At 31.7% G+C, this 21275-nt stretch overlaps 1 protein-coding gene, 1 long non-coding RNA gene and 1 other non-coding gene across 3 annotated transcripts; 2 read left to right on the forward strand and 1 right to left on the reverse strand.

Annotated features, from left to right (window-relative positions):
- The first annotated feature begins 1124 nt into the window (after positions 1 to 1124).
- On the forward strand, positions 1125 to 5208 carry LOC109620028 (uncharacterized). The gene is made up of 4 exons (XR_010714822.1): positions 1125 to 1304; positions 1524 to 4312; positions 4551 to 4627; positions 4824 to 5208. It is a non-coding gene; the product is annotated as an uncharacterized lncRNA (long non-coding RNA).
- Positions 5209 to 6717: 1509 nt separating this feature from the next.
- LOC105338508 (von Willebrand factor A domain-containing protein 7) lies at positions 6718 to 20806 on the forward strand. The gene is made up of 20 exons (XM_066087666.1): positions 6718 to 7017; positions 7394 to 7516; positions 8569 to 8739; positions 9322 to 9400; positions 11175 to 11437; positions 12108 to 12335; positions 12989 to 13108; positions 13335 to 13499; positions 13692 to 13807; positions 15658 to 15705; positions 15932 to 16085; positions 16297 to 16370; positions 16490 to 16643; positions 16735 to 16904; positions 17018 to 17129; positions 18266 to 18464; positions 18568 to 18637; positions 18730 to 18953; positions 19043 to 19181; positions 19303 to 20806. The coding sequence occupies exons 1-20, from the start codon at positions 6780 to 6782 to the stop codon at positions 19564 to 19566; spliced, it is 3111 nt and encodes a 1036-aa protein (XP_065943738.1). The 5' UTR covers positions 6718 to 6779; the 3' UTR covers positions 19567 to 20806.
- Trnas-aga (transfer RNA serine (anticodon AGA)) lies at positions 17771 to 17852 on the reverse strand. Its single transcript has one exon. It is a non-coding gene; the product is annotated as a tRNA-Ser (tRNA).
- Positions 20807 to 21275: the final 469 nt, after the last annotated feature.

The following is a 21275-nucleotide window of genomic DNA, read 5'->3' on the forward strand; positions in this document are numbered from 1 at the left end:
AAAAATGCTTTTCACTATTCCAATGATGTCTAGTTTTGTATTGAAATCCAAGGTTTTTCTGGCGTAGGAAAATAGTGAAAAGTTCCAGATATTTTCTGTCCAAGAAAGACGAAAGGGCTACATGTATTTTCAAAATACAGAAAATGCATAGAAGTACATATTCTTGTTCAGATTGTCATCACATTCAATATATACTAGATATACTAATCCCTTAATTAAACACGTATTTTTACTGTGCTAAGTTAAAACATTGATTTAGCAAAGTGACAGAGTTTGTCGGAATTTCAATTTAAAAAGTGTCACTGACTTCCATGAGTGGACGTTAAGATCCTTTGGAAATATATCCACTGGGAGTTCTTGCGATCACACGGCTCTTACAATTCAGGTCGATACCCTCTATAAAAATCGAGACCCTTTATTGCAAAGTCTGACAGACAAAGAGATATCAAGAATATGTAGAAATGTTTTTCATGACAGTTACTCCTAGAATGATTGGGATCGCTGTCTGACAGAGAAAATATTTGTATGATGTTGTGAGAGTGTACCCTGTATTAAAAATGGCTGTTTGAAGTTCAACTCAAGATTCTGAAATGATAAAAAGATCTACGAAAAGAAAATACTGAGAAATCCACAAATGTATAACACCGGTATTCTCTTACAACATATAACTGTACTATTGGGTATCTGTTAAACACTTAGAATGGAAGATAAAACATTTGTATAAAAGATGAAAAAGACCGGTGTGTATGTTTTCAAGCGATACATAACGAATAAAAGTAGCCAAATTATGTCTTCGAAAGATTTTATGGCTGTAATGATAGGAAGAGTGAGGTTAATAATTGAAACATTTTATGCTAATACATGTGAATACATGATCTTTTAAACATTAGGTGTACCAATATTAAAGCAAAAGATATCAGAATTTTAAAAATACTTGCCACGTCGGTCCATTTTATAGGAAAATACAAAATTACAATTTTTCATGATTTGGGTTGCCATTGAAATTTTATTGTACATCATATAATGAAATAAAGACGCACAGATTCATACATTTACATCTCTGACAGTTTTTACCTAATCAAACTATCATATACCAACAAACCGCTATTCGTGAAAATTTCGTTTTACAAAGCGAAAGTACAATCAGTACATATGACTTATCAGAGTTGGATTTTCCGATACGTTTTAGTCATCCATTCGACATCGTTTTTCCTAAAAAGATAAAGCACAGAGTTATTTGAGGTAGTGTTTTGACTAAGATCTTAACTTTGTGCGGACAAATAGTTCAGAAAAAACAATGGACGGTAAGATGCATTGTTTTATCGATTTGTCAGAACACTTTGAAATCAGTAAAATTATTCTGATAGATAAAAATGTTGTGTCTTGTGTTGCACATGTTTTCATTTTATATTTCTTTATGTCGAAAATATTTTCGTCGAAAAATTTAACCTAATGTATGAAGGACAGGTTTGGAAATCGTAATAAGTTATATTTAACTTACGTTTTCATTTGCATCGATGTAGGTTGGGTTACAAAAGTAAATGTTCCAAGACCCCCACAGGGGCCCCCTCCCCCGCAACGCCCGCAGGAACCAGCCCCGCCTCCACCACCCCCTCCTGCGGAACCATGCGGTGACAAGCGATCATTGCCAAAACCAAGAGTATTCTTATGCTGACACAAGCAATGTCGCATTTCAAGAACAGAGAAGAATATACGTCAAAATGTGTGACTAAATCTAACTCTAACAATTAAAAGCGCTTTGTTTTTCGTCATTTACATCTTGTAATCTAATTTTAATTTAATAAATTGCAATTGACTTCTGTTACTTTGATTTTAATTAAAACAATATTTGACAGAAGAAATGTAGTTGATGCTATAGATTCTATGAAATTGATTACAGATTCCTTTTTAAGACGCTGGATGATCAACAGGTTACCTATCATATCTATATGTACAATAAGAGTTACATTTGTTAAGCATCAACTATTATTTTGTCAAGAAAAGTTGCAAATATTTTAACTTAAAAATTTGAATATTATCAAATATTTTGCTTTTATGTATTCAATTTGAAAGCTCTCCTTTCAAATGAAATTTATATAGTCTTCAAATGATCACAGCCATTTAGCACTCTTAATCCCGCCTTCATTTTCAATAAAAAGTATAACACGTGTAATACAGGGTGTCCCAAAACATATGTTACACTTTTAATCATCAATAACTTTATTAGATTAAAAGCAATTATAATATTTTTTGGTAAACATCTAGTGTATAAGTATTAATTTTATTTGAGAAAAGTTCGGGACATTCTGCTAAACCATCAGGTAATTATGACGTCATAATGTCATCACACTTATCAAGATGGAACCCTCATGTGAACAACTGGCAGAAATTGTTAAACTTTACTATGAGTGTAAATCTGTGACTTTAATCATAAGTAAAATAATACATCTTGCATATTTATGAATTTTTTTTTTTTGCAATCGTTCTTTGTTTTTTTTATTATGTATTGATATCCGATGAGTTTTCTGGCGTAGAAAAATTTAGAAATAGTTACTGATGCTCTGTCCAAGATAAAGGGGGATTTAAAACTTAGAGTAAACATTTAAAAATAATGTAGATTATCTTTCTTGAGTTCACAATCACGTACACTGTATATAATAATAACATCAATTTTAAAACCATGATATTTAATAAATATGGCATGTTTATCCTAGAATAGAAAGGAAGTTATCCTATCCTTCAGTTAAAAAAAAACTTTGTAACTTTATGTTATTTAAAGAATTTATTATATATATTTTTCCCATTATGAATATGGTTTTAGGTACATATCAGGTAGGATAAACATGCACGAAAATGTTGGAATGAATTTTAATTTTACACAGGCTAATAACTTTATTATTAATTTTCTTAATTATTTCATCTAGGTAAAACGGTGTTTAGGTGAATAGAACGAATTTGTAGGAATTCGATATGGAACTGTGTCACTGTCCGTGTGTTGGTGGTTTTCAATGTCTCCGTTCCGTAATTCGAAATGCAATCATTCTAAAAGCGGGCGATTTGATCTTATGGAAATATTACCATCGGGAGCTCATCATGCGTACTTATATGACACTTACAACATATAGGTCTATACACCCCACAGAAAATCCTTGATCGTTCAATGCGATGTCCGTTGGTGAAATAAAGGTCGAGAAAATCTAAAGAAGTCTTTAATGATAAGCAAATTATTGCGCTCTTCATATGATTTGGGTCACCGTCTAGCAAATGAAAAGTATTTGTGTTACAAAGTAAAACCGTACTCATGATTGCGAAACGGTCGTTTGACACCACACAGCTTGAGAACGATTCTACGTAAATGATTAAAAAATCATGGGTGGGAAAAATTTCAACACCGGTTTACATTTTAAACAGAATATTTTTAAAATAAGGTAGTCATTTAGGTATCTAGTATGATAGTTGCGAAATTCAATTATGTTGACTTGTCTTAACTAAAAATTGCTAAACTCAATTCTTGTCACAAGAAATTTCCCAAGTTTATAATAAGGATAAAGCGAGGTAATCCAAATTAATTTTGCAAGCGATGTTGTGGCCCCAAATATCGGTGTTGTATTATGAGAAATTAATATCATGTCAATTATTGCAAATTATTGCCACGAATGGTCCGCCATTAACATGAGTGTAAAAAAGGGGAGAAATCTACTATATGGGTATATCCCTCTAACTATTTTTAGAATCGGTAGGACAACAAAGTAGTGCCTTTAAGCAAAATAGTCCCTATACTTGCAGAGGGTATATACATTTATTGGGACATTTTAAATCAGAATGCTTGACACATGTCAGAAAAGAGGATTTTCAATTTTAAAAACAAGTGTCAAAATTGAATTATCATTTGAAGAAAAGGATTGAAATTGTTTGATGTACACCCTTTCCAATACTGAGAAATTCCCTACTTTTACTTTCATTTTCAGAGTTTTTCAATACAGACGCATTTTGCCGGAAAACGAATCTGACTTCAAACCACGAAATTTTAGGAGGAAAGAGACAATTTGATGAGCTTTCATTCAAGAGGTCCCTCGTTGCTGAACGAAAATAAGAGCCGGAGCTATGAACCCTAACGTTAACATTACCGCCTATGGAAAATGCATTAGTGGACTATACCCATATACATGTAGTAGGCTTTCTGTCGGGGTAATCTGGCTATAAAAAGGAGGAAAACCCACTATATAGTCAGCTTTTCGTGGGGGAAGAACTGCTATATAGCCATTTTTCCGGGGGGAAGATGGCTAGGGGGAAAAGGCACTATATAACACCGGTATTGCCAATTTTTAACTGTCGCATGCTGTGCATATTAATGTATGATTTTGAAAAAAAATCAGATTAATCAATGAAATAAACAACATCAATTATAGTGATGTGTTTTACGAATAGATCTGTAATGTATTTATTTCAAATTGCACCTCACAAAACGAAAGTACAGCCAATAAATATAGCTTATCATCAAGGGTTATTCCAAACCTTTTATAGCGATTCACCATGTTTTTCCTTTACAGTTAAAGCAGACAGTTGTTTGAGGTAGTGATTTGATAAACACTTTGTGTGGACAAAAAATTCAGGAAAATAATGGATGGTAAGATGAATTTTTTGATCACAAGTCAGATAATTTCTATATTTTATAGGGATAATACTATTCGTATCGATAAATGAATAATTGCACATTTATCTTTAACTTTGAATTGCTCAACATCGAAAATATTAACCTTATTGTAAAATTTAAACAACTTTCATGACAATTTTGGAAATACAAGTTATTTACATCTGTATAGGTTGGAATCCAAAGGTTAGTTTTCCAAAACCCAAACGGATACCTTCTATCCCACAACGGCCGCGTATACCAGCCCCTAAACCAACAGCCCCTCCCTCTGCACCATGCGAACATAAGGGACCACCGGCTAAAATGAGAGGATTCTTTGGTTGACAACAGCAAAGTCGCATTAAAGACGGAAAAGAAAATTGATTTTATGTGACTCTCAGAAAAATTACTACCTCTCTTTGTTTTATGTTTTCTAAATTTGATTTAACGATTGACTTCAAGTACTTGGACTTCAATAAAAAAAAATGATATTACAAAATGTAGTTAATGCTATAGGCTCCAAGTAATGAAATACATGTACAATAAATAAGCTCTAGAAATTAGAGGCTGTATCGTTATTATTGTTTTGTTATTTCTAGGTTATAACTAAAAATTGATGACGACAAAAAATAGCCTTCTGTTTTATGGACATTTGTAAACAAGAGCTAACCGAAGCGCCATATTGTAATAAAATGCTAGATAATCGTCATTGACAACAAATCAACAAAATGTTTACTTTGTAACACGTCATACTTTTAAAGGGACCTGAGGTCAATTTGATACTAGTATTTCTATTTAAGAATGTCTTCATTGGCATTTCTAATGAAAAAACTTATTGTCATTTGTCCATATATTAGGGAGAACCAAAATTCAAATTTCATGCTTTGAAAACAAAGCTTAAGACTTGTATAGGTCACCTGATTTTTTGACGTGGTCGATCGACGTCCGTTAACCGTTTTGCCCCCCTTTTTCAAAACTACAACACCAATTGTAATACAAGTTTTAGGTCACCTGAGTCACTCAGGTGTCCTAATGCGAATGGTTTTCATCCGGTGTCGTGCGCTCTGCGTCGTTCCGTAACAATTTTACATTTTTAGATTCTTTAAAATTACAAGGTCAATTGTTATCAGTTTTGCTTTAAAGCACCTCCATGATAAGAGGGATGTAAATTGTGATAATATGGCCATAGAACCGCTGGTTAGTTAGGAGCTAGTTTGTGTGTGTTTCCGTATTTGCTATTTACTTTGGATGTGCCATGACGCAATTTTTAATTAGATTGCTGTTGGGTTTGCGTCTTCAATTTGGGATAGAACCATTTACTAAGTTTCTTGGGCGGCTTTCCATAAAAAGAGTTCTTCACACAGAAAAATTAGCTCCACTCTAATTTGCAAAAGAAATACACACACATAAAAATACACTATACTCTATGTTCGAAGTAATTGTTTCTGTAACTTTTTGACAAGTTTTAAGAACAAATTCATTTAAGAGGGAAAAATCAAGACTTCCTCTTTGACACATCATTTTTTACCCGAAAAAAAATCACAGGAACTGGTGTTTAGTTAAACATTTAGTAGAAGGTAAGGGTATTAACGGATAATCTTTATTAAGTAAAGTTTGATGTCACTATCATACTGTTCATACAATTCATATTCATAATTGCATTTATTAATTTTCGAATTTCATATTACGAATCTCGAATTAGCCTTCCGAGATTTCGTCATATAACACAAAAATATCTCGTCTTCACTATCAACGAGCCATGGAGACTCAAAATTCATTAATACAGAAGGAACCTTTATGTAGCAATTAAGATACAATACTCAAGGTCCATAAAAAAGAATATTTCTCGTGTCACTTCTATTCGTCTCTTGTTCAACAATAGCATCTACTTGCAAACCTAAAGTTTGAGGTGATCATTAACGCTATATAGCAATTGAATACTGTCTTTCGAATTCTTTTCAGTTTATAACCTTGTAGCGTAGGAAATAATTGTTTGAAAAGAAAAAAATTAGAATGCGTGAATGTAAATTCGTGCATTTAAAAGACATTGATTTATTTTGGGTGAGAGAATATAATACGGGACTTCCCGGTTAAAGTCTGTAAATATACACACAAGTAATAGTTTAATCAGTAGGTAAGTTTACTCATCATGAAGCACCCCGACTGCTTCATTGGGTACTTGATGTTTTTAGTTTCACTTGTTGAACGCTCCTCAGTGTCTGCTTTTCCTCCACAAAATATTCCACAAGAAAGGTTGACCAAGTCCCATAACACCATCAACGTTTATGGGATTTATCTTTCAACGCATCAATTTCTGTTGAGACATAGTTTTGTCAATGGGACTGGTAAACCTGTGAGCGAGGTACTGAGTGAGTTTTTTGGAAATGGTAAGCAGACATGACTTTCTGTTATTTTATTTTGTTCATATATGTCCTGATTTTAAAAAAAATGTATACCATTAAATACATGAAAAATAGCATTTTTAACAGAAAACTTAAAATGTGAATATTTTGCAATGCGAATTTCTTTTCAAAATGTGATATTGTATGACTCCTTTCCCTAAAAACTTGATTCGTGAAAACATAATTCAAAGTCATGATCGAGAGAACATATCAGCTTGTCGATTTTGTAATAGATGCTAATGTTTAAAAATATTTTTTTGTAAGGTAAATGTTTTGTTGTTTTATTTGTCCAACAACTTTTTGGGAACAAATATCTTACAAGAAACAACAAATAAACTTCCAATATAAAAAACCATTTCAGACGGATATTATCAGTCCATCTTTTACCAAAACATATTAAAAATAACGGATCACCAGAATATAGTTCAGAAGGAATTGGCCAGTTTCGCTCATTACCATGTCAACGGCGAACAAATACTTACAGGTAAAACCTAAGTTTGTGTAGTTTATTCATTCCAGTACTTATAAAAACTGTTTCAATCAAACTGAGTTTGCACCCTTTTCTTTGAAACTGTAAAGTTGAGCATTTTGTTCTCCTCAATTTAAAAATTTAACTTTGGAAATGACTGAAGTTCAATCGACAAACATCTCCCTTTACAAACAAGTAAAAGGTCTTTTGTGATTCTGTCATTCATTCCAAATATGAAAACTCTTTAACGCTTTTGAACTACATGTATCTCGGTATGGCTTTACTTGTTTCTAATCAACAGGGAAGTAAAATAAGTTTGATCGTTAAATAACCAGCACGCTTGCCACTCTATTCATTATACGTGTATTGTGCTGTTGGATTAAGTGTTGCAATTGAAGCAGCAATTATTTTAAAAATCTAGAAGTTGCACACAATTGGTCACCAGTCCATATTACTTCAGTAATCATGACATTACTAAGAATATATGAGGATGTCCCTATTAACCAGGTGTTTACTGTGTCTTTGTTTCTAATTTAAAGTGAAAATAAAGAATGTAACACCGAAATAACTATGCACGATTTATAAAGTAAATACCAATATAACTATAGCATTGTGTAAATAAAGGTATCTCACTCCTCAATGCCGTTGTATCAAGAATTTCTTGAGAAGTATATCTTTGAAATCTGTAGACCAAAGATACTTAAAGAATACAAAGAAAGGGTGGTTCAGCTTTCATATCACTGAGTTACAGCGCATTTAATTTGACCTTTTTGCACCTGAAGTACAAATTCATACCGATTGTCATTTGTTTCTAGTACTTCGAATAAAGCAAAATTATTTCATCAAATTATGCATGATGATTAGATTGAATAGAGAAATTACATTAAAAAAATATGTAAGAAGCTGCTTAAATTTTATTTGACCTTTTTGCACTTAAATTTATTGAATGGTTGCAATTAGATTAGAAATTTAAAAGTTTTGAATACCAAGAATTCAAAATTTACGAATTTAAATATCTTCCATTGTTTTCATGAAATATTTATATAATTATATTTATTCATTTTCAGCTCACAATTATGTACGATCTTTACGGAAGAGTTTGATTGACTTGGCACAGTCCAGGCCAGATATCGACATACTTCGAGAAAGAGTAGGACAGTGTCTGTACACTCTCCAGCAGTTCTACAGCAACACTAACTGGGTAGAACTACACGGAGACACTATCATTAAAGAGTTTGGTATGTTTATAACGAGAAAATGAGGTATATGAAATGTTATAATTATATGAATTTTTATATTTTAGTTGATCTGCCAACCTATCACTATTTTAAGTATATATATATGTTTTCAAAAGATTTATTTAGAACAGGTATGATGATTTGTCTTACCTTTTTACACTTAAATGTTTTTTCTGTTTATTCGTCCTAAACTAGCAAGCATTGTAGTTTTTAAATAGATATTTTAGAACATTTGTAAATGGATTTAATAAAATATGGCTATGACAATTCAAAGTTCTACATTGATATTCACCCAATCCTCATTTAAAAATTGATTACAGCATATTAATTTAAGCCTTTTTTATCAAGTAGTCTTTAAACACAAAATGAATTAACAAAATCAGTCAAACCTAAATCTATTTTGCTTGGTCGAAGTATGACATAGGTTTCATTTGGTCACCGTTTCGAGTTTTGTTTGATAATATTAAAGAAGAAACAAAGACAGTATTGTTGGATTTATTTAGGTACAATAAAAGATTTTTCCACTATGTTTTACTATTTCTAGTTACAAAAATGAAATCCAATACACTTTCTCAATTTTAGGTATCTCTGCAACACTTCCTGTTTCTATCAGTAATTTGTCCGATGAACCATGCTCTGATTGTCCGACAGACTTGACAAGGTTCGTAATTTTAAAAAATATATATATTCAATTTATTTACATTTCAAATAAGGTACATTTAAAGACCCGGAAGTGTATATCATTGGAGTGGCAGTATCTACTATTTCAATATTGATTTGTGCTTGCAAAACCAAAGCACGGTGACCGATCATTTTATCGGAATTTAGAAAATCAATATAGATATATAATATAATAGATATTTTACAGCTTAAAGCAAATGTTGTATAAACATATTAATTCTGTACGAAAATCACACATAACAAGTTTAGAATGTGTATGACTTGAGTAAAACATTAATTACGAAAAATCATTTAGTTTCAAAACGTATAATTTCTAGAACTTTAAATAAGACACGCAATATGTTGTTGGAATTATTCCTGTTAAGAACACGATTCTGTTCTTATCTAAATTGACCAAGCTTTAATTTGTGTGATTGCAATAATTAAAATAGAACCTAAAACTTAGTGGAGAATTAGATCTGTTATAAACCAGTAACATGCAGTCTTAACGTGTAATAGAATGTGGTTTAAATTGGTTTTAAATGTTTTGTTTTTGTAGTAAAATTAATTGCGAGGTTGTGGAATGAGACATATTTAGACACGATTATGTAAATAACAAAAAATGTCTTTTCTTTGAATCGTAATTCAAGAGGGTTTGATGATCATAGCATTTTTAAGACTGTATTTATCTCTTTTAGAAGATGAGCTCTATTTAAAAATGTAGGAAAATTCTCAAAACGAAAGTATAAAATAAAATATATGGATTATTGGTTTTTTTTAAATAATAGTATATAGCTAAACACCGTACCTTATAGATTTCGGAAGATCAGATGTTTAATGAGTCGACTATCCAGCTTCCTTTAAAGGTGCATGGTCACGATTTTTGGTCAAAAATTATATTTTCGATTTTATTGTTTACAATGCTTCAATAAGACCTTTTTAATAGGCAACCAAAATTAGAGTGCCATTTGATGAGTTATAAGCAAGTTACAGAGCTTACAATTCTTCGCTATGTAAACAAAGCGTTTGTTTACAATTCGAATGTTGAAGTGAAAATTCCAGTTTTAGAACTAAAATAAATGTGTAAATCGTTAGGAACTGTTTATTTATGCTTTAAATGAATAATAAGATAGACAAACAAGCTTTAAACAGATTTTTTACTGGTATATTTAACCCATGTAACCAAAAACAGGTCACGAGCCTTGTTTACATGACGAAGAATTGTTGGCCCTGTTTCTTCCTTTAAACTCAACGACTGACACCCTAATTTCATTTGATCATTAGAAATGCATTCCTAAAGCATTGCAAATAATAAAATCAGAAAAACAAAATTTAACTAAAATCGTGACTATGTCCCTTTAAGCTATAATTACAACATCTTTGCTACGCAGTTTAGCAAGATCCTTAATAGGGTAACATAGAATTAGATATATTTCACCTCTTATTTTCGAAACAAATTTACAAAATTGAGGTTTTGAATTTTCTGTTAACTGTTAATTCATTTGAAGGCCACACGATGTTAGAATAATCATATACACATGATTGCTACGTACATCAACATAATACGTGGGAAACGCTAAGTGAAACTCTCAAGAGAAACGCGAAGCGTAGCGATTAAAATTACTGAGGAATTTCATTGGAGTTGAATGAAGGTTTCATAATCTCGAAAGATATAATTATGCAAATTTTTTCGACTCAAGGTACTTGTTTGCATTGTTTCTCTCGATAAGTTTGGTTGGTTGACACTTTGGTTTAATTTGATCCTTTACTTTTAGTGGTCTTTGTAAGAACAATACTATAACCACTAAATTAACCAGTGGATACAAGTCTGAACAAGATGTACCCAAGCCTCTCAGCAATAATCAGGGCATAGGCAAATGTAGCCACGGCTCCCAAGACGACACTAGCAGACTAAAATCAGCGACAGGTGGGATTTATAAAGGAAGGTCATCATCGGCAAATGCTCCTCATTTTTATCTGCACAACGAGGCTTTCGAAGCTGCTAAACTGGCTACAATCTACTTCCTTTCTGACGAAAGTAAGAAATGGGGTTTTTAATGTCCTTAACTTTCAAGAAAAAAGATACATTAACGAGAAATTTAAAAAAATGTAATTATTGTTTCACTAACTTAATACTGATCATGCGTTTTATTAAGATCTTTTGTTTGATAGCTTGTAAAACTAATCCCAGCGGATCAATTTCCATTTCAACCTTAAACTTCGCATAATAAGGCTTTTTCTATTCAACTACAACAACATTATTTTACATCGTGGTAAAAAAAAAACAACAATAAACTATTGAGTGATCATGTTTATTAAAGGGGCATGGTCACGATTTTGGTCAAAAAATTATTTTTTCCGATTTTAGTGTTTACAATGCTTTAGTAAGGCGTTTTTAATAGGCAAACAAAATTTGATCATGAGTGTCATTTGCTGAGTTACAAGCAAGTTACAGAGCTTTCAATTCTTAACTATGTCAACAAAGCTTTTGTAGTGAGTTTATCATAAGGTTTATAATTTTATTGCATCATTTAATTAGCCGATATAGGAAAGTATCAAAATTCATTGGGATGTAAAATAGATAACATATATCTAAAAGAATTTCAAAAGAATAAAAACAAATTGGCATTGTTTAATTTCAAAAGGTTTCCTTTTGATGAATGATAAGATGAGTATATGAAAGATCTTTGAATACTTTCCTATTTTAGATGATGGTCTATTCAGCCACCTTGGAATTTACCTTACAAAAGAGGTCTTTCAAATAAAATCTAAAAAAGAAATAATGGACTATTCAATTACGTTTGTAATCGATGTAACGGGATCGATGAGTGACAACATAGCCAGTGTTATACAAGGGGCGACAACTTTTGTAGAACAAATTAGACAATCGGAGCGCATACCTGAAAAATATATCCTCGTAACATTTAGTGACCCAGGTTTGCTTTTTGAATGTTCATTGAATATAACGTTTTCTTTTTACGTAAACATGGTTTTTTTTCCGTATCTCTTTAATGTGAAGAATTCCACTTCGTAAAAATCAAAATTATATTCTCATGTTATATTATTATTTTTTTTGGTATGTGGATAGATAGTTTCAACTGAAAATTTACACTGACTTTATTCATAAGCGTTCAATTGCGTTTTGCATGCTATTAAAAGAAAAATTCAAAATTATTCTAACTCTAAAATTAGCCTGGTACTGCACCCTGAATTTTTGGTCATTAACAACAGGTTCTAATGCAAATAAAGAAGAAATAATTTATCAAGAAAAATTGTATAAAACTGAGGATCGTCCCATTAAATAGAACCTACATGTGACATAAACTTTCAAAATCTTAAGGAATCCCAAACATAGTATTTTAGTGAATTTCTTTGATATTTGAGGTTTATAAAATCCCGGAGTCTTTTGATTGTGAAAATAGTTTATTTAGTTTATATTTCCGTCATAACCCATTTTGGTTAAAACGGGACCATGATCGATTTAAGATGGGGGTCCAAATTTACATAAACAAAATTTTGTACATTAGGAAATATCTGGCAGAACTGTGGTAAAACGCAAAATTTATGAGATCAATTTCTATGCCTTCAGTCGATCTTGAAGAAAACCGAGTCACTAACGACGCAGATGAGATGATAAGTTGGATAAACGGCCTAACTGTTTCCGGTGGTGATGATTGTCCTGAATACAGTCTCTCCGGACTAATAACAGGTAACATAAATTAATAAAACTGTACCTCTGTATATATTTTAAAACGTTTCAAAGTAAAAACCTCTGAACTTATTAAAAGTATCAACAATTTCAGAAATTAAACCCTAGTATATATTAAACACGTTTTAAGAACAAGATTGTACTACCGATTTATAATTTTTTGGATTTGCCAAATCCACTGATTATTTGAAATTTTTAAGAAATCATTCGAATTCTGTCACTATAGGTGCAACACTCTCTAATCACAACTCAAGCATATTCCTTTATACGGACGCACCTGCTAAGGATGAATTAAGACAGACGGAAGTCACCGAGATAATGCAAAGAAAAAATTTAACCCCAAAATTTCGTGTGGTGAACGAGTGTGCAGGACGTCGAAAACGTGACACTTGTATGTCATCCTTTTATTTTGTAAAATTCCTAATATATTTTATCAACTGATAAAGATAATCAAAATAAACAATATAATTCCAGGAACAATTGAATTGAAGTTTTAAAATTATTAGAGAACTATATTTTAAAAATTAATTAGCAAATACATGTCATATGGCCTATCTAATCAACGTTTATTTTAAATACTTAGATAGATACAAACGCCAGTCCAGCGTCTATGATAGTATAGCCCAAGCCACGGGTGGGGATGTGGAAAGATTTTCATCATCTCAAGAACTTGCTGATAAAGTCGAAGAAGACTTAATGGTAATCTGATGTTCTAAATATATCGATATCTCTCCTTTTTAGGTCAACTGAGCTAAAAGCTCAAGTGCACTTTTCTACTCACTTTTTGTCAGGAATCCGTGTGTCTGTCTGTCTGTCCGTCCGTCCGTCTGTCTGTCAATTTCTTACATTTTTGACTTCTTGTGTGGAAGCGCCCTCAGGTAGTGTAGTTTCATCTTTGTTCCATTTATGATCCTTTGGGTAGAATGGGGCCACAGTTATGGGTCTAATTTTTACAAAGTAATATTTACAGAAAATCTTCTTTTCAGATACCATTTGACCAGAAAAGTTGAAACTTATGTGGAAGTATCCTCAGTTATGTATATTCAAGTTTGTTCAGTTCATATCCCTGGGGACAGTCAGTGTTGGACCACAATTGGGTTCCAAATTTTATATAGGAATATATAGAATAAAATCCATCAAAATCTTCTTCTCAGAAACTGATCGGCCACAGAAAGTTGAAATTTGTGTGGAAGCATTCTGTTGTATTGTAGATAAAATTTTGTTAAAATCACGATCTTCGGGGATAGTATGTAGCTTCAATGGGGGTCCAATTTTTACATAAAAATGTATAGAATAAAATCTTAACAAATTTTCTTCTAAAAAACCATTTTCTTAGAGAAGCTATAACTTTAGTCAAAGCAATCTTAGATAGTGTAGAATCAAATTCGTCAAAATCTTCAGGAGTATAGTGTAGCCCTTTCGTGACAATTTTACAAGGGAAAACATTTTAAATTCATAAAAAAAAACCTCAAAAGTTTTAATATACGGTTTTACTTATATGCCTGCCCTTTGACAAATTGATAGTTCTTTAAAAATTTTTAGACTGGGGCCCTGGACAATTTCTTGGCCTCATAAGTGACTTAACGTTTGATTTAAAGGTTTATATCTTATAACAGTTGTTCAAGATCTTCTCGAAAACTGTATTGCTCAATTGCTCAATATGTGATATGACTTTAAAAGTACCCTGTTACAAACGGGGCTTAATAATACACATGAAATACGAATATTCAGGGGGGGGGGGATTTGAACTTTTTAAAACAGAATATGTTCAACTACATTGTCCAGATATTTTATATATTGACTCCATAACTCTGATTTTTTTATGGCAATTGTTGCTTATGTGGGCGACATGATTATATTATATTTACATTATCCAGTGTCTCTGTCTGTGATAACACTACGTATCGATTTTGTTCTATATAACCCATAATACAAATGACGCCAAATTGAGGCGCCAGCGGGGTTTGCTTATTTATATTTAAAGATTTAATCGTACGATGGCCTAAAATTATATAAATATAAGTAATAAGGAATCATTCTTTGAATATTATGAGGTGATAATTTCGGTCGGGGCGTGATCAAATCTATCATAAAGCCCTTCGGGCTTTATTGGATTTGATCACGCCCTGACTAAAATTATCACCTCATAATACTCAAAGAATGATTCCTTATTCCTTATATAAAACATACTTACATGTTTTACATAGCTTTCAGTACATATTAAACACCATATGCATTATTTGAACACTAATAGGGAAAATATCAGAACTGTAATTAGTGAAAATAACATAAAAAAGAGATTCCAATGCGTGCTTCAATAAAAGAATTTATGCATGAAATAAAGATATGTGCAAAAAATCAATGAGTATTATTCAAGTTTATTCATGTTAAACATTTAACTTTATTTACTGGAAGTAAAGGGTATTATACTATAAAATATATAAAGGTCTTATTTAATGAAAATGATTTTAAATTATTTTAGATTATATTTTGGGTGTGAAAAATTACCAAACGATATTATATTTTATAATCTTAAATTGAATTTTTAGAATGAATTATCCATCATCCAAAGCAATTCCTCTCAAGCAATATATCAGGTAATATGTTAATCTTAAATAATCTGGAAAATATAAAGAACAATGAACAAACAATCTGGCATTTTCATTTTTATAATTATCATTGAAGGATCTTAAGAATGTGATAAATGTATTTAAGAAAATAATAGCAACAAATTAACGATCAATTTATAATTTCTGATTATCAAAAAGAATGTTTTATAATGTTTAATAAGGTCTAATAACATTATGGCTTTTACCCAAAAAGAATAACCAGCCATCCTCGATGTCTATCATTAAATGGACTTCTACAATCACAGATCAATTAACAAATATTGAGGTGGATAATTCAATAGATTTTTTACGAATTGAAATAAATGGAACATCGAACTCGAGTGGAATTCTTTTAAGACACCCAAACGGTATGAACTATATTTATACGTACACCACTAGTTCGTTGCTAAATATCTCTAGTATTGTATTTTCCACAAAGCTTTACCATGCATGTAAGTTAAAAACAATATTTTAAAATTTGCTTGTATAAAAGAAGTTTTAGACAATTAACTTACCTGGCATTTTAATATCTTAAAGAAATTTTTTGTTACTACATACTACTTTTTGTAAATATGACAGGTTCGCTGGTTGACTTGGGGTCACAGGATATAATCGTGCAAAATTCGGACTTCCTGACCATACTTTCAATCAAGGTCTGTTGTTGATCATCGAAAATGAGTTTTTGTGTAAACATTCATATTAATGCTATAATTATCTATTCCCAAAATGTATTCTGTTTGATGTTTTTTAAAATGCAATTTTTTTTATAAAGTCCCCTCCAAAGGGCCAATGGACTCTGGAATATATTGGATCCAACCCACTGACAATTAACGTAACAGCCAGTAGTTCCTTTGACATTTCCTCATATTTACGGGAGATTTCATCTGAAGGCTTCTTTTATCCCATAAGTTGTAATCCGGTATTAGGTCAGTTCTGTTAATAATTGCACCCACCTGTAGATGTACATATTTCTTCAGGTATGTAACCATGATTGTTAGTAACCACATTATATTGTAGACAAGGAATACGCCATTGTTGTTCTACTCGAGAATATCCCAGCAAATTCTTCAATATCTTCAATTGTTCTCGTGGATGACAAAGGAAATGTCGTTACTACAATTGTTGCAAATCTCCTAAGCGTTACCCCGAACTTGCAGTATTTTGCAAAAACCAAATTTTATAAACAGGTAATTTGGAGATCAAATTTATACAATACTTTTGTTAGAATTAGTGTTTTTGATAACGGTCAAATGTATAATAGCAAATTTTATATATAATATTATAGAGTTTCGTATTTTAGATAGCTGGAGTTCAAATACACGGACAAGACTCGGCAAGTCAACAATTTATTCGTACCAGTAAACACACGATTAATCCAGTCGATGTTACACTTACAATGAAACCATTTATTGGTAAATTTCATTCTTTGATATAAACGCTTTAACATGTCCTCTGATGCAATGTTTCATCGCGATGGGTCGTTCTGTGGGTTATTTTATCTCCACAATTTGGTTTATTCGTAAAATGTACCCATGTGCCCAATATGGAAGAGATTCATGGTAAACGGGGCGATAGGTAGGGGACGTGTCAACTAAATACTGTTAAACATTTTATGTCTTTTATAGAAATTCCTCTGTAATAATTGGCTTTGAAGTATATTCAAGGGAAATATTAATCATTTCCTGGGAGTTGATTTTAAAATAACCCCCTGCAGGCAGTCAACCACAAGGGAAATGTATGTAGCATGTAATTGCAAATTGTAAATTGCAAATTGTAAATTGCAAGCAATTTATTTTTTCCAATGTTGAATTGTAAAATTTATTCTTGGAGAGAGGAAGCCGAGATAAGGCTAATCCTCCTGACTGAAGGGTAATTTATTCAAATAAGTTTGTAATTAATTTGTTCCTTAATATATATCTTTAACTTTTTTCAAATCAATAAACAGCAGGCTAAAAACCAATTCGGGACCATCTACATTCATTGTAAAATGTCTACAAATGGGTATTAGACATTAAAAATAGATGGAGCATTTTAACACTTCGTGCTAAAATAACGTTGTCGGCAGGATTCGAACCTGCGCGGGGAGACCCCAATGGATTTCTAGTCCATCGCCTTAACCACTCGGCCACTACAACTGATATCTTAAATGCACTTGTTTGAATACAAACCTTTTAACTGTTTACCATAATAAATAGAATAATTTTGAAATTACAAAATAAAACGTTGTGAAATTTTCAACATTTTGTAACTGACATGTCTTCTCATTGATAGCACAGATAAAATAAAAAAAAAACTGATTTAATCATTCACCAGTGCCGAAACGTCAAAACATAATATTGATATTTTACTGCACGTGCTTTATATGATTGGCTTTTTTTATTATTATTGATTTTATTCTTTGATTATAGTTTAAAATTTACTAAATTGAACCAGTAAAAGTCAAAAGGTTTGATATCATGAGTGTTTGTCTAAGTAGGGCAAACATAATTTATTCCCTGCTTTGGTGAATCTCAGACTGACAAATGTTTACTTCATTTTCATATTACAGGTGATTTGTCACTTTCAAACTTAGAACAACTTGAATATACCATTACAAACCACGGAGGAAATAATAAGTCGTTGTCTCTCGATGTTTCCGACGACAAAGGTTATATCGTTGAAAATCGATCTATACAGCTCCACATTCCACCAGGAGAGTCCGAAAATAAACAAGTGTTCATCCGGGGAACTCATCCATTAACAATCGTGTAAATATACCTAAATGTTTCCAGATCATGATCACAACAGTAAATGTAGGGAAATTAAATAAATTGATGCATCGACCTCTCTTATGGGTTTATTGTGTTTCAGAACTGTAACAACATCACTCAAAGACGAGGAGACACAGATTGTACTACAAAAGTTGACCAAAAAGCTTACAGTAAATTTATAAATATAATTCTTTTTCTTGCAAAGTCATTTTTAAATCCAAAAAATGATATTTTTTCCAAAACAGAAAGATTTATATTGAAGGTGTCATCCGCTATGCGACCTACTTGCAACTTGACGTCATTGGGCGATACTTGTCAAAATCATAGGGGGAATGACAGCAACTGTTATGATGTCATCTGGCAAGGAAGTGCTCGAGTAAATTACTTTGGAGTGGGAATTGCGAGTTTAGATGTGTCAAGTTCTTCTGTGAATTTGACATATAGTCCACTTTGGAGTTCATACGGTCCTTTGGACGTTACACTACAGTATGTTATATTTTTTCGCATTTAATCATTAAATTCATTAAAAAAGAAGAAATATAATTTATAATTTCTTTTTGTTAATTGTGTTACAGAGGGGACTGTTGTACTCGGTCGATAGTACTTACTGCAACTGATAATGATGGTTTCATTGCTCAGTGTAGATTTAATCTTTTTTCTGAAGATTCGTCTAACATCATTACTGATTCGTTTGAGCCTATTGACAAAAAGGAGGTAGTTTCTTCATAATAAAATTGCCTTTCATCATATAAAATTACTTAATTGAATTTGCAAAAATGTGCTTGATAAAACGAAATATGGATATGAAAATCATTTTATAATTGCGTTCTTTCAGACTGTGTTAAACCTGACGATTCTTGGAGCAGCTATTGGAGGAGCTTTAGCAGGAATTGTTATTCTTACAACTGGTGTGTTTCTGAAAATTCGTCACTCATCTTTGAAGTCTTCAAAGGTCAAAGATGACACAGATATACAAATTGACATCTCACGAGTTGAAAAGTGGGATCAAAATAAAACAGCACATTTTCGGACGTTTATGTTGCGAGAACCCATTGTTTCCAGTACACCTGCAGAGAGCTTTTTTGGCCGCGTTCACTAACAATTTATTATCATTTACTTTGATTCTGAAATTGGAGTTCGGAAAACACCGAATTTCTTTTTAGTAACGCGTGCGACTCTGGAGGAATTTCCTTCTACACGTCATTTAAATTTAATCATAAAATGCATTTATTGTGGATTCACTCAAAACAAATAAACATCAAAGACACTAAATGCTTTTATGCTTTTGGTACATAGATGTCATTTTTTAAATCCAGTTTTGTAAATCAATTATAAACGCATTTTTTGTGGTACATCTGTTGCTTACAGCTGCTTCATATTGTATGAAAACAAATTCAAATCAACAAGAAATCAAACATAACTTAATTTTAAATAAATTTTTCGATGTGTGAATCATAACTCAACATTGCAACTATCATGTATTTTTATCTAATCGTTATATTGTATATGAAGGAGTAACGTAACAAGAAGTAAGTTGCATTCAAATACCCATCTTCAAAATACATGTAACTAATATTTATAAACCTATTAGAGATTAGATAAAATGTTTGAGTTTAGCTTTGTTCAATTATAAATGTCTCTGTGAACATGGTGTTTGGTTCTTTGTCTATTTCCGTCATATTTCAAAAAATTTCATCTAACATTGAGTGCAGGTAACTTAAATATGTGCTTTTGACCATTAATACTGGATTATACACTTTTTAGCTCACCTGAACCGAAGGTTAAAGTGAGCTTATCTGATCACCTGTTGTCCGTCGTCCGTCCGTCCGTCTGTAAACTTTTCACATTTTTGACTTCTTCTCTAGAACCACTTAGCCAAATTTAACCAAACTTGGTACAAAGCATCCTTATGGAAAGGGGATTCTAAATTGTAAAAATAAAGGGCACAACCCTTTTTAAAAGGGAGATTATTACGAAACTGCGAAAATTGGGTGGGTGTCTTAAAAAATCTTCTTCTTAAGAACCACAGCACCTGATATGCCAATATTTACACCAAAGCTTGTATATATAGTGAAGATTCTAAATTGTAAAAAATGCGATCCCCGGGTTAATACTAGTGTCAAAAGAGGGGTTCAAAGTTGATTAAAAAAACAAATTTAACATTGAAATATATGGGGGAAAATGTTTTTAAAAATGTATTCTCAAGGACTACAGTGCTAAAATTAGTGAGATTATTATACAAGTACCCTAAGATAGTGTAGATTGTAAATTGTAAAAACCGTGATCCCCGGACTTATACTACGTACGGCTCAAAGTTTAACATAGACTTATATAATGGGAAAATGTTTTTAAACTCTTCTTTTTAAGTATTCAATGCTACAGTTTGTGAGATTACTATGCAATCATTCTAAGATAGTGCAGATTCTAAATTGTTTAAATCATTTTTTATTAGAGAAGTATTAAAAAAAAAATTTCATGATAATTTTATCATAGTTTACATGTGTATGTTTATCGACTAGTTTTTTATTTTGGAATTTCGATCCCGACATCAATTACTCACATATAGGGATCCAAGTGATCGGGATCAAAGATCATAAATTCAAACAACTTCAAAAAGGTGTGGAACTTAGTTTTTACGAAGTTTTGATTCACAAACACTCAGTTAGGAAAGATAAAGGAACAAAAGATAAAAATGGTTATGGAAAAAAAAGTAGGAATCATTGATAGACTTTATCAACTATATAGACTTTCCATGTTTTTTGAGTTTAGTCTATAAGACAGATGATCGATGAGAATGCAAAATCTAAC

Source organism: Magallana gigas, chromosome 6 (assembly GCF_963853765.1).
Source record: "Magallana gigas chromosome 6, xbMagGiga1.1, whole genome shotgun sequence".
Classification (NCBI taxonomy): Eukaryota; Metazoa; Mollusca; class Bivalvia; order Ostreida; family Ostreidae; genus Magallana; species Magallana gigas.

Excerpts from the sequence above, each read along its gene's own strand:
- LOC105338508 (XM_066087666.1), top strand. The coding sequence starts at position 6,780 with ATGAAGCACCCCGACTGCTTCATTGGGTACTTGATGTTTTTAGTTTCA. Across the intron at positions 16,371-16,489 it reads TGACCATACTTTCAATCAAG|TCCCCTCCAAAGGGCCAATG; the intron begins GTCTGTTGTTGA and ends TTTTTTATAAAG. Across the intron at positions 16,644-16,734 it reads AAGTTGTAATCCGGTATTAG|ACAAGGAATACGCCATTGTT; the intron begins GTCAGTTCTGTT and ends ATTATATTGTAG.